Raw genomic sequence first — 13281 nt, 5'->3', positions numbered from 1 at the left:
AGAGAGACAGTGTTGGAGAGAGAGAAAGAACACACCCTACAGAGCCCCAGGACAGCAGCACAATTAGACCCATTCAAATCATGAGAAAACAAAAAGACAATTACTTGACACATTGGAAAGAATTAACAAAAAAACAGAGCAAACTAGAATGCTATTTGGCCCTACACAGAGAGTACACAGTGGCAGAATACCTGACCACTGTGACTGACCCAAACTTAAAGAAAGCTTTGACTATGTACAGACTCAGTGAGCATAGCCTTGCTATTGAGAAAGGCCGCCGTAGGCAGACATGGCTCTCAAGAGAAGACAGGCTATGTGCTCACTGCCCACAAAATGAGGTGGAAACTGCCCAATGTAACCTCCTGCCCAATGTATGACCATATTAGAGACATATTTCCCTCAGATTACACAGATCCACAAAGAATTCGAAAACAAATCCAATTTTGATAAACTCCCATATCTACTGGGTGAAATTCCACAGTGTGCCATCAGAGCAGCAAGATTTGTGACCTGTTGCCACGAGAAAAGGGCAACCAGTGAAGAACAAGCACCATTGTAAATACAACCCATATTTATGCTTATTTATTTTTTCTTGTGTCCTTTAACCATTTGCACATTGTTAAAACACTGCATATATAATATGACATTTGTAATGTCTTTATTGTTTTGAAACTTCTGTATGTGTAATGTTTACTGTTAATTTGTATTGTTTATTTCACTTTATATATTAACTTTATATATTATCGACCTCACTTGCTTTGGCAATGTAAACACGTTTCCCATGCCAATAAAGCCCTTGAATTGAATTGAATTGAGAAAGAGAGACTGAGAGAGAGAGAGAGAGAGAGAGAGAGAGAGGGGGTAGCGAGACAGAGAGAGAGACAGAGAGAGACAGAGAGAGACAGAGAGAGAGAGAAAGAGAGAGAGAGAGAGAGAGAGAGACCGAGACAGAGAGAGAGAGAGAATGGGGGTTTCCTCAGATAATTGATGATCTCTGGCTGCAACTTTTACACATCACTCTGATACTGATATGTTTGTGATGTTCTACCTGGTCTCTACTTCAGTCCCTATAGTTTGTCCTGTTTGTGATGTTCTACCTGGTCTCTACTTCAGTCCCTATAGTTTGTCCTGTTTGTGATGTTCTACCTGGTCTCTACTTCAGTCCCTATAGTTTGTCCTGTTTGTGATGTGGCTGGTTCTACCTGGTCTCTACTTCAGTCCCTATAGTTTGTCCTGTTTGTGATGTTCTACCTGGTCTCTACTTCAGTCCCTATAGTTTGTCCTGTTTGTTATGTGGCTGGTTTTAACTGGTCTCTACTTCAGTCCCTATAGTTTGTCCTGTTTGTGATGTGGCTGGTTCTACCTGGTCTCTACTTCAGTCCCTATAGTTTGTCCTGTTTGTGATGTTCTACCTGGTCTCTACTTCAGTCCCTATAGTTTGTCCTGTTTGTGATGTGGCTGGTTCTACCTGGTCTCTACTTCAGTCCCTATAGTTTGTCCTGATTGTGACGTGGCTGGTTCTAACTGGTCTCTACTTCAGTCTCTATAGTTTGTCCTGTTTGTGATGTGGCTGGTTCTACCTGGTCTCTACTTCAGTCCCTATAGTTTGTCCTGTTTGTGATGTGGCTGGTTCTACCTGGTCTCTACTTCAGTCCCTATAGTTTTTCCTGTTTGTCATGTGGCTGGTTCTACCTGGTCTCTACTTCAGTCCCTATAGTTTGTCCTGTTTGTGATGTGGCTGGTTCTACCTGGTCTCTACTTCAGTCCCTATAGTTTTTCCTGTTTGTCATGTGGCTGGTTCTACCTGGTCTCTACTTCAGTCCCTATAGTTTGTCCTGTTTGTGATGTGGCTGGTTCTAACTGGTCTCTACTTCAGTCCCTATAGTTTTTCCTGTTTGTCATGTGGCTGGTTCTACCTGGTCTCTACTTCAGTCCCTATAGTTTGTCCTGTTTGTGATGTGGCTGGTTCTACCTGGTCTCTACTTCAGTCCCTATTGTTTGTCCTGTTTGTGATGTGGCTGGTTCTAACTGGTCTCTACTTCAGTCCCTATAGTTTGTCCTGTTTGTGATGTGGCTGGTTCTACCTGGTCTCTACTTCAGTCCCTATAGTTTGTCCTGTTTGTGACGTTGCTGGTTCTACCTGGTCTCTACTTCAGTCCCTATAGTTTGTCCTGTTTGTGATGTGGCTGGTTCTACCTGGTCTCTACTTCAGTCCCTATAGTTTGTCCTGTTTGTGATGTGGCTGGTTCTACCTGGTCTCTACTTCAGTCCCTATAGTTTGTCCTGTTTGTGATGTGGCTGGTTCTAACTGGTCTCTACTTCAGTCCCTATAGTTTGTCCTGTTTGTGATGTGGCTGGTTCTACCTGGTCTCTACTTCAGTCCCTATAGTTTGTCCTGTTTGTGATGTGGCTGGTTCTACCTGGTCTCTACTTCAGTCCCTATAGTTTGTCCTGTTTGTGATGTGGCTGGTTCTACCTGGTCTCTACTTCAGTCCCTATTGTTTGTCCTGTATGTGACGTTGCTGGTTCTACCTGGTCTCTACTTCAGTCCCTATAGTTTGTCCTGTTTGTGTGTGATGTGGCTGGTTCTACCTGGTCTCTACTTCAGTCCCTATAGTTTGTCCTGTTTGTGATGTGGCTGGTTCTACCTGGTCTCTACTTCAGTCCCTATAGTTTGTCCTGTTTGTGATGTGGCTGGTTCTACCTGGTCTCTACTTCAGTCCCTATAGTTTGTCCTGTTTGTGATGTGGCTGGTTCTAACTGGTCTCTACTTCAGTCCCTATAGTTTGTCCTGTTTGTGATGTGGCTGGTTCTACCTGGTCTCTACTTCAGTCCCTATAGTTTGTCCTGTTTGTGATGTGGCTGGTTCTAACTGGTCTCTACTTCAGTCCCTATAGTTTGTCCTGTTTGTGTGTGATGTGGCTGGTTCTACCTGGTCTCTACTTCAGTCCCTATAGTTTGTCCTGTTTGTGATGTGGCTGGTTCCACCTGGTCTCTACTTCAGTCCCTATAGTTTGTCCTGTTTGTGATGTGGCTGGTTCTACCTGGTCTCTACTTCAGTCCCTATAGTTTTTCCTATTTGTGATGTGGCTGGTTCTAACTGGTCTCTACTTCAGTCCCTATAGTTTTTCCTGTTTGTCATGTGGCTGGTTCTACCTGGTCTCTACTTCAGTCCCTATAGTTTGTCCTGTTTGTGATGTGGCTGGTTCTACCTGGTCTCTACTTCAGTCCCTATTGTTTGTCCTGTTTGTGACGTTGCTGGTTCTACCTGGTCTCTACTTCAGTCCCTATAGTTTGTCCTGTTTGTGATGTGGCTGGTTCTCCCTGGTCTCTACTTCAGTCCCTATAGTTTGTCCTGTTTGTGATGTGGCTGGTTCTAACTGGTCTCTACTTCAGTCCCTATAGTTTGTCCTGTTTGTGACGTGGCTGGTTCTACCTGGTCTCTACTTCAGTCCCTATAGTTTGTCCTGTTTGTGATGTGGCTGGTTCTACCTGGTCTCTACTTCAGTCCCTATAGTTTGTCCTGTTTGTGATGTGGCTGGTTCTACCTGGTCTCTACTTCAGTCCCTATAGTTTGTCCTGTTTGTGATGTGGCTGGTTCTACCTGGTCTCTACTTCAGTCCCTATAGTTTGTCCTGTTTGTGATGTGGCTGGTTCTACCTGGTCTCTACTTCAGTCCCTATAGTTTGTCCTGTTTGTGATGTGGCTGGTTCTACCTGGTCTCTACTTCAGTCCCTATAGTTTGTCCTGTTTGTGATGTGGCTTGTTCTACCTGGTCTCTAATTCAGTCCCTATAGTTTGTCCTGTTTGTGATGTGGCTGGTTCCACCTGGTCTCTACTTCAGTCCCTATAGTTTGTCCTGTTTGTGATGTGGCTGGTTCTAACTGGTCTCTACTTCAGTCCCTATAGTTTTTCCTGTTTGTGATGTGGCTGGTTCCACCTGGTCTCTACTTCAGTCCCTATAGTTTGTCCTGTTTGTGATGTGGCTGGTTCTACCTGGTCTCTACTTCAGTCCCTATAGTTTGTCCTGTTTGTGATGTGGCTGGTTCTACCTGGTCTCTACTTCAGTCCCTATTGTTTGTCCTGTATGTGACGTTGCTGGTTCTACCTGGTCTCTACTTCAGTCCCTATAGTTTGTCCTGTTTGTCATGTGGCTGGTTCTCCCTGGTCTCTACTTCAGTCCCTATAGTTTGTCCTGTTTGTGATGTGGCTGGTTCTACCTGGTCTCTACTTCAGTCCCTATAGTTTGTCCTGTTTGTGATGTGGCCTGTTCTACCTGGTCTCTACTTCAGTCCCTATAGTTTGTCCTGTTTGTGATGTGGCTGGTTCTACCTGGTCTCTACTTCAGTCCCTATAGTTTGTCCTGTTTGTGATGTGGCTGGTTCTAACTGGTCTCTACTTCAGTCCCTATAGTTTGTCCTGTTTGTGATGTGGCTGGTTCTACCTGGTCTCTACTTCAGTCCCTATAGTTTGTCCTGTTTGTGATGTGGCTGGTTCTAACTGGTCTCTACTTCAGTCCCTATAGTTTGTCCTGTTTGTGTGTGATGTGGCTGGTTCTACCTGGTCTCTACTTCAGTCCCTATAGTTTGTCCTGTTTGTGATGTGGCTGGTTCCACCTGGTCTCTACTTCAGTCCCTATAGTTTGTCCTGTTTGTGATGTGGCTGGTTCTACCTGGTCTCTACTTCAGTCCCTATAGTTTTTCCTATTTGTGATGTGGCTGGTTCTACCTGGTCTCTACTTCAGTCCCTATAGTTTGTCCTGTTTGTGACGTGGCTGGTTCTACCTGGTCTCTACTTCAGTCCCTATAGTTTGTCCTGTTTGTGATGTGGCTGGTTCTACCTGGTCTCTACTTCAGTCCCTATTGTTTGTCCTGTTTGTGACGTTGCTGGTTCTACCTGGTCTCTACTTCAGTCCCTATAGTTTGTCCTGTTTGTGATGTGGCTGGTTCTCCCTGGTCTCTACTTCAGTCCCTATAGTTTGTCCTGTTTGTGACGTGGCTGGTTCTAACTGGTCTCTACTTCAGTCCCTATAGTTTGTCCTGTTTGTGACGTGGCTGGTTCTACCTGGTCTCTACTTCAGTCCCTATAGTTTGTCCTGTTTGTGATGTGGCTGGTTCTACCTGGTCTCTACTTCAGTCCCTATAGTTTGTCCTGTTTGTGATGTGGCTGGTTCTACCTGGTCTCTACTTCAGTCCCTATAGTTTGTCCTGTTTGTGATGTGGCTGGTTCTACCTGGTCTCTACTTCAGTCCCTATAGTTTGTCCTGTTTGTGATGTGGCTGGTTCTACCTGGTCTCTACTTCAGTCCCTATAGTTTGTCCTGTTTGTGATGTGGCTGGTTCTACCTGGTCTCTACTTCAGTCCCTATAGTTTGTCCTGTTTGTGATGTTCCACCTGGTCTCTACTTCAGTCCCTATAGTTTGTCCTGTTTGTGATGTGGCTGGTTCTAACTGGTCTCTACTTCAGTCCCTATAGTTTGTCCTGTTTGTGATGTGGCTGGTTCTACCTGGTCTCTACTTCAGTCCCTATAGTTTGTCCTGTTTGTGATGTGGCTGGTTCTACCTGGTCTCTACTTCAGTCCCTATAGTTTGTCCTGTTTGTGATGTGGCTGGTTCTAACTGGTCTCTACTTCAGTCCCTATAGTTTGTCCTGTTTGTGATGTTCTAACTGGTCTCTACTTCAGTCCCTATAGTTTGTCCTGTTTGTGATGTGGCTGGTTCTAACTGGTCTCTACTTCAGTCCCTATAGTTTGTCCTGTTTGTGATGTGGCTGGTTCTACCTGGTCTCTACTTCAGTCCCTATAGTTTGTCCTGTTTGTGATGTTCTAACTGGTCTCTACTTCAGTCCCTATAGTTTGTCCTGTTTGTGATGTGGCTGGTTCTACCTGGTCTCTACTTCAGTCCCTATAGTTTGTCCTGTTTGTGATGTGGCTGGTTCTAACTGGTCTCTACTTCAGTCCCTATAGTTTGTCCTGTTTGTGATGTGGCTGGTTCTACCTGGTCTCTACTTCAGTCCCTATAGTTTGTCCTGTTTGTGATGTGGCTGGTTCTACCTGGTCTCTACTTCAGTCCCTATAGTTTGTCCTGTTTGTGATGTGGCTGGTTCTACACACACACACACACACACACACACACACACACACACACACACACACATACACACACCACACAACCCCCACCCACCCCTACCCACACACAAACACACCACACAACCCCCACCCCCCCACCCTACCCACACACACAAACACACCACACAAGCCCCACCCGCCCCTACCCACACACACACAGAGAGAGAGACACTATCCTGACAGATGGCCGACCCGAAGGGAGGCAGGCAGCTCACAGCACTAAGCCGATCTGTCGTCACGACAACCACAGCTATTTCAGATTCACCTTAAAGACCCATCACCTCTCAGACAGAACGGATCGATGAAACACAGAACATGGACAGAAACAGACAGAAGATGAAAACATGAAAATAAATTGAGGAGAGAATGTCTCTCGCTTTCTATCGCTCTCTCTCTTCCCCTCCCCCTTTCTCTTCCCCTCTCTCTATCGCTCTCTCTCTTCCCCTCCCCCCTTTCTCTTCCCCTCTCTCGTCCTCTCCCCCCTTTCACTCCCCCTCTCTCTTTTATCTATTTCTCTCTCCCTGCCATTTCTTTCTCTCTCTCTCCATCTCTCTCTGGTGTATCTACAGTGTGTGTGCATTGGAGGGTGGGAGGCTGGTTGTCCCCGGAGACGGGAGCTGAGCTGCATGTACAGGATGGAAACTCATCAGGAACTAATAACCAACACACATCGTGACTCAAGCTTATACATGTTATGCACTCCAGAATGTTATGAAGATCAGATGAATTTCAATTAATTGCAAAGTCCCTCTATGCCATGAATCCCCCCAAAAAAATCCACTGCATTTCGGCACTGCCACAAAAGGACCAGCTGACATCATGTCAATGATTCTCTCGTTAACACAGGTATGAGTGTTGATGAGGACAAGGCTGGAGATCACTCTATCATGCTGATTGAGTTTGAATAACGACTGGAAGCTTCAAAAGGAGGGTGGTGCTTGGAATCATTGTTCTTCCTCTGTCAACCATGGTTACCTTCAAGGGAACACGTGCCGTCATCATTGCTTTGCACAAAAAGGGCTTCACAGGCAAGGACATTGTTGCCAGTAAGATTGAACCTAAATCAACCACTTATCGAATCATCAAGAACTTCAAGGAGAGCGGTTCAATTGTTGTGAAGAAGGCTTCAGGGTGCCCAAGAAAGTCCAGCAAGTGCCAGGACCGTCTCCTAAAGTTGATTCAGCTGCGGGATCGGGCACCACCAGTACAGAGCTTGCTCAGGAATGGCAGCAGGCAGGTGTGAGTGCATCTGCACGCACAGTGAGGCGAAGACTTTTGGAGGATGGCCTGGTATCAAGGGCAGCAAAGAAGCCTCTTCTCTCCAGGAAAAACATCAGGGACAGACTGATATTCTGAAAAAGGTACAGGGTACAGGTACAGACTGCTGAGGGCTGGGGTAAAGTCATTTTCTCTGATAAATTCCCTTTCCTATTGTTTGGGGCATCCGGGAAAAAAGCTTGTCTGGAGAAGACAAGGTGAGCGCTACCATCAGTCCCGTGTCATGCCAACAGTAAAGCATCCTGAGACCATTCATGTGTGGGGTTTCTTCTCAGCCAAGGGAGTGGGCTCACTCACAGTTTTGCCTAAGACCACAGCTGTGGATAAAGAATGGTACCAACACATCCTCCAAGAGTAACTTCTCCCAACCATCCAGGAACAGTTTGGTGACGAACAATGTATTTGTCAGCATGATGGGTCCATGGCCAGAAACTCCCCAGACCTTAATCCCATTGACTCAACTTGTGGTCCTCAAGAGGAGGGTGGACAAAAAAACAAACACAAATTCTGACAAACTCCAAGCATGGAATGGGCTGCCATCAGTCAGGATGTGGCCCAGAGGTTAACTGACAGCATGCCAGGGCAGATTGCAGAGGTCTTGAAAAAGAATGGTCAACACTGCAAATATTGACTCTGCATCAACTTCATGTAATTGTCAATAAAAGCCTTTGACATCAAAGAGGGAAAAGGGGGAGGCTTGCAAGCTGAAGATCACCATCCCAACCGTGAAGCACAGGGGTGGCAGCATCATGTTGTGGACGTGCTTTGCTGCAGGAGGGACTGGGGCACTTCACAAAATAGATGGCATCATGAGGGAAGAAAATTATGTGGATATATTGAAGAAAGATCTCAAGACATCAGTCAGGAAGTTAAAGCTTGGTCGCAAATGGGTCTTCCAAATGGACAATGACCCCAAGCATACTTCTAAAGTTGTGGCAAAATGACTTAAGGACAACAAAGTCAAGGTATTGGAGTGGCCATCACAAAGCCCTGACCTCAATCCTATAGAAAATTTGTGGGCAGAACTGAAAAAGCGTGTGCGAGCAATGAGGCCTACAAATCTGACTCAGTTACATCAGCTCTGTCAGGAGGAATGGGCCAAAATTTACCCAACTTATTGTGGGAAGCTTGTGGAAGGCTACCCGAAACGTTTGACCCAAGTTTGACCCAAGTTAAACAATTTAAAGGCAATGTTACCAAATACTAATTGAGTGTATGTAAACTTCTGACTCACTGGGAATGTGATGAAAGAAATAAAAGCTGAAATAAATCACTCTCTCTACTATTATTCTGACATTTCACATTCTTAAAATGAAGTAGTGATCCTAACTGACCTGAGACAGGGAATTTGTACTAGGATTACATGTCAAGAATTGTGAAAAACTGAGTTTAAATGTATTTGGCAAAGTGTACGTAAACTTCTGAATTCAACTGTACCTTCATCTATCTCTCTCTCTCTCACACGCACATGTGCACGCGCACGCACACACGCACGCACACGCGCACACACACACACACACACACACACACACACACACACACACACACACACACACACACACACACACACACGTCACCTGCTGTTCTTCAGCCTACATCTGTCAATCAACGGGGTCTGTCGTGACATCACTATAAGTAAGAGGTACACCCCATAATACTGTAACCCTAACACCTGTAGCCTAGCAACCAGACAGAGTGGCAAGCGGGCAGACAGCACTATCGCTGTTGTCATGGTGACTGATACATCAACTGACCCCAGGGGGTTAATGAAGTAGACACATATTTACTTCCTTACTTTCTATAGGCTATTGACATCAAACAGCTGTTCTCTAATTGTAAAGGTATGAGTCATAGTGTTAATAGCGGCTCAGACTGTCGCTATAACGGTGTAAATAAAGATGCTGAGACAGATGAATTCATCTAACGGTGGCTTCCATTTGCCGTGACTGTCTGATCAGAGCGATCACCGTTGGTTCAGCATCCCGGTCTGCTTCCGGGAGCACCTATATCGTGAGTCCCTCTCCTCCTGTAAAATGGCGGCGATGCCTTGCTTCAACAACCATCCAACACCCCCTCAAAACACACACACATCACACACATCACACACACACACACACTGCGGTCCTCATTCCAACGACACACCTGCGCAGGCAGCATCATCATCATCTAACCCCGTTACTAGGCAGTGGCATACAGCCTGCCCGCCCTGTCTGACATCATAAAACAGACGATGCGCCGTGGAGCCTCTCTGTTACAGACAGCCATTCTGCGCTAAAACAGGACTGTATAATCAGACTAGCCATTCTGCGCTAAAACAGGACTGTATAAACAGACTAGTCATTCTGCGCTAAAACAGGACTGTAGAAACAGACTCGCCATTCTGCGCTAAAACAGGACTGTATAAACAGACTAGCCATTCTGCGCTAAAACAGGACTGTATAATCAGACTAGCCATTCTGCGCTAAAACAGGACTGTATAAACAGACTAGCCATTCTGCGCTAAAACAGGACTGTATAAACAGACGAGTCATTCTGCGCTAAAACAGGACTGTATAATCAGACTAGCCATTCTGCGCTAAAACAGGACTGTATAAACAGACTAGCCATTCTGCGCTAAAACAGGACTGTATAAACAGACCAGGCGTCGCCACAGCAGCGCTACCGTGGAGCTATATTACCGGCTTATGAAAAAGGTCAACCGGTTTTAATAAAGAGAGACGGGGAACGGGGGTGTCACTGACCAGCCTCATGCGTCCCGGGGCTGTCTGACATCTCCAGGACCAGCAGCTCGCGGCCCTCGAAGCTCTCCCCCACCGTGTAGATGCGCGTGATTGATGGACACTGCAGCCATACCGAAACGAGAGCTTTCCGTAGTTCCTCATACCGGTGATACTCGAACGAGATCTCCCCTTCCTCAGCCCCGGTAACGGGCCCGGTAGCGGACAGGACCGCCAGGGTCCACAGCAACACCAACGACACGAATCGGTTCATTGTTTCTCTCCGTTTCGCTCTCTCTGTCTGTCTGCTGTTCTATCTGTAGTCAGTTTGAGCCTTATCTATCTAGTGCAGCCTCGCTCTGAGCTATAAATATACCCCTCTCTCTCTCTCTCTCTCTCTCTCTCTCTCTCTCTCTCTCTCTCTCTCTCTCTCTCTCTCTCTCTCTCTCTCTCTCTCTCTCTCTCTCTCTCTCTCTCTCTCTCTCCTGTACCTGAGCTCTCCCTTTCTCCCTCCCTCCCTCCCTCCCTCCCTCCCTCCCTCCCTCCCTCTCCCTCCCTCCATACCTCCCTCTCTATGACACACTGAATGGGTGTAGAGGGCCTTTAGTGTGTGTTCACACTGCAGAGGAGAGATGCAGTGAAGTGTGCCTCATGATTGGGGTTAATTCCAGTCAAATTCTCTCTCCCTCTAAATTACATTTCAATGAATTCGAATTCAAATAACCTTGCTTTCAATTCCAATAGTTCAGGAAATTTCAATATTCAAATTCCCAATTAAAATATTATTCTCAACAATTCTACAAATTCCCATTGTGATGTAATTCCCTTGTGTTTCTCTGTGGATGGTGTTGTTGTTCAGACAGCCGAGCTGTACAGGAAATAGAAGGACAACACACGGCACCGACAGAGAGGAGCAAGGAGTTCCAACCCAACCATTTAGTGACTTTTGTTTCCTGTTTATCTTTTACTTTGTTTCCTGTTTATATTTTACTTTGTTTCCTGTTTCTTTACTTTGTATCCTGTTTATCTTTTACTTTGTTTCCTGTTTATCTTTTACTTTGTTTCCTGTTTATATTTTACTTTGTTTCCTGTTTATCTTTTACTTTGTTTCCTGTTTCTTTACTTTGTATCCTGTTTATCTTTTACTTTGTTTCCTGTTTATCTTTTACTTTGTTTCCTGTTTATCTTTTACTTTGTTTCCTGTTTATCTTCTACTTTGTTTCCTGTTTATCTTCTATTTTGTTTCCTGTTTCTTTACTTTGTTTCCTGTTTATCTTTTACTTTGTTTCCTGTTTATCTTTTACCTTGTTTCTTGTTTATATTTTACTTTGTTTCCTGTTTATATTTTACTTTGTTTCCTGTTTATCTTTTACTTTGTTTCCTGTTTATCTTTTACTTTGTTTCCTGTTTATCTTTTACTTTGTTTCCTGTTTCTTTACTTTGTTTCCTGTTCATCTTGACTTTTTGTACAGAAAGTTCATAGTATTATCACATATGACCGCCAAGTACTTCTGTAAATCAGATCGACAGTGACTGACGTCCTTTCAGAGTGACCAAAAACACTGCAGACACAGACAGCGGGACATGAGAATGTACCAAAAACACTGCAGACAGCAGGACATGAGAATGTACCAAAAACACTGCAGACAGCAGGACATGAGAACGTACCAAAAACACTGCAGACACAGACAGCGAGACATGAGAATGTACCAAAAACACTGCAGACACAGACAGCAGGACATGAGAATGTACCAAAAACACTGCAGACACAGACAGCAGGACATGAGAATGTACCAAAAACACTGCAGACACAGACAGCGAGACATGAGAATGTACCAAAAACACTGCAGACACAGACAGCGGGACATGAGAATGTACCAAAAACACTGCAGACACAGACAGCAGGACATGAGAATGTACCAAAAACACTGCAGACACAGACAGCAGGACATGAGAATGTACCAAAAACACTGCAGACACAGACATGTATGAAAACCTTGTGAAGACTTACAGAAAACGTTTGACCTCCGTCATTGCCAACAAAGGGTTTATAACAAAGGATTGAGATAAACTTTCGTTATTGACCAAATACTTATTTTCCACCATAATGTGCAAATAAATTCATTAAAAATCCTACAATGTGATTTTCTGGATTTGTTTTCTGCTCATTTTTGTCTGTCATAGTTGAAGTGTACCTATGATTAATATTACAGGCCTCTCTCATCTTTTTAAGTGGGAGAACTTGCACAATTGGTGGCTGACTAAATACTTTTTTGCCCCATTGTATATGAGTTGAAGGTCCATTATAGATTGAATGGGTATATAGTATCTATATGAGTTGGTCTGTTATAGACCTATAGACTGAATGGGTATATAGTATCTATATATGAGTTGGTCTATTATAGACCTATAGACTGAATGGGTATATAGTATCTATATATGAGTAGGTCTGTTATAGACTGAATGGGTATATAGTATCTATATATGAGTTGGTATATTATAGACTGAATGGGTATATAGTATCTATATATGAGTAGGTCTGTTATAGACTGAATGGGTATATAGTATCTATATATGAGTTGGTCTGTTATAGACTGAATGGGTATATAGTATCTATATATGAGTTGGTCTGTTATAGACTGAATGGGTATATAGTATCTATATATGAGTTGGTCTATTATAGACCTATAGACTGAATGGGTATATAGTATCTATGTATGAGTTGGTCTATTATAGACTGAATGGGTATATAGTATCTATGTATGAGTTAGTCTGTTATAGACTGAATGGGTATATAGTATCTATGTATGAGTTGGTCTGTTATAGACTGAATGGGTATATAGTATCTATATATGAGTTGGTCTGTTATAGACTGAATGGGTATATAGTATCTATATATGAGTTGGTATATTATAGACCTATAGACTGAATGGGTATATAGTATCTATATATGAGTTGGTATATTATAGACCTATAGACTGAATGGGTATATAGTATCTATATATGAGTTGGTCTATTATAGACTGAATGGGTATATAGTATCTATATATGAGTTGTTATATTATGGAACTATAGACTGAATGGGTATATAGTATATATATATGAGTTGGTCTGTTAAAGACTGAATGGGTATATAGTATCTATATATGAGTAGGTCTGT

The 13281-nt window shown here is 43.9% G+C and overlaps 1 protein-coding gene across 1 annotated transcript in view; it reads right to left on the bottom strand.

Moving 5' to 3' along the window:
* Window positions 1-10515, bottom strand: part of LOC135507260 (carboxypeptidase E) — a 57121-nt gene extending 46606 nt beyond the window's left edge. The window contains exon 1 of the mRNA XM_064926860.1: window positions 10146-10515. Within this exon, the coding sequence (XP_064782932.1) occupies window positions 10146-10395 (250 nt within the window). The 5' untranslated portion in view covers window positions 10396-10515. The remainder of the gene's footprint in view (window positions 1-10145) is intronic.
* Window positions 10516-13281: the final 2766 nt, after the last annotated feature.

This window comes from Oncorhynchus masou, chromosome 20 (assembly GCF_036934945.1).
Source record: "Oncorhynchus masou masou isolate Uvic2021 chromosome 20, UVic_Omas_1.1, whole genome shotgun sequence".
Lineage (NCBI taxonomy): Eukaryota > Metazoa > Chordata > Actinopteri > Salmoniformes > Salmonidae > Oncorhynchus > Oncorhynchus masou.
Note: the sequence above shows the minus strand (reverse complement) of the source record. Positions and strands in the feature narration are given on the sequence as shown.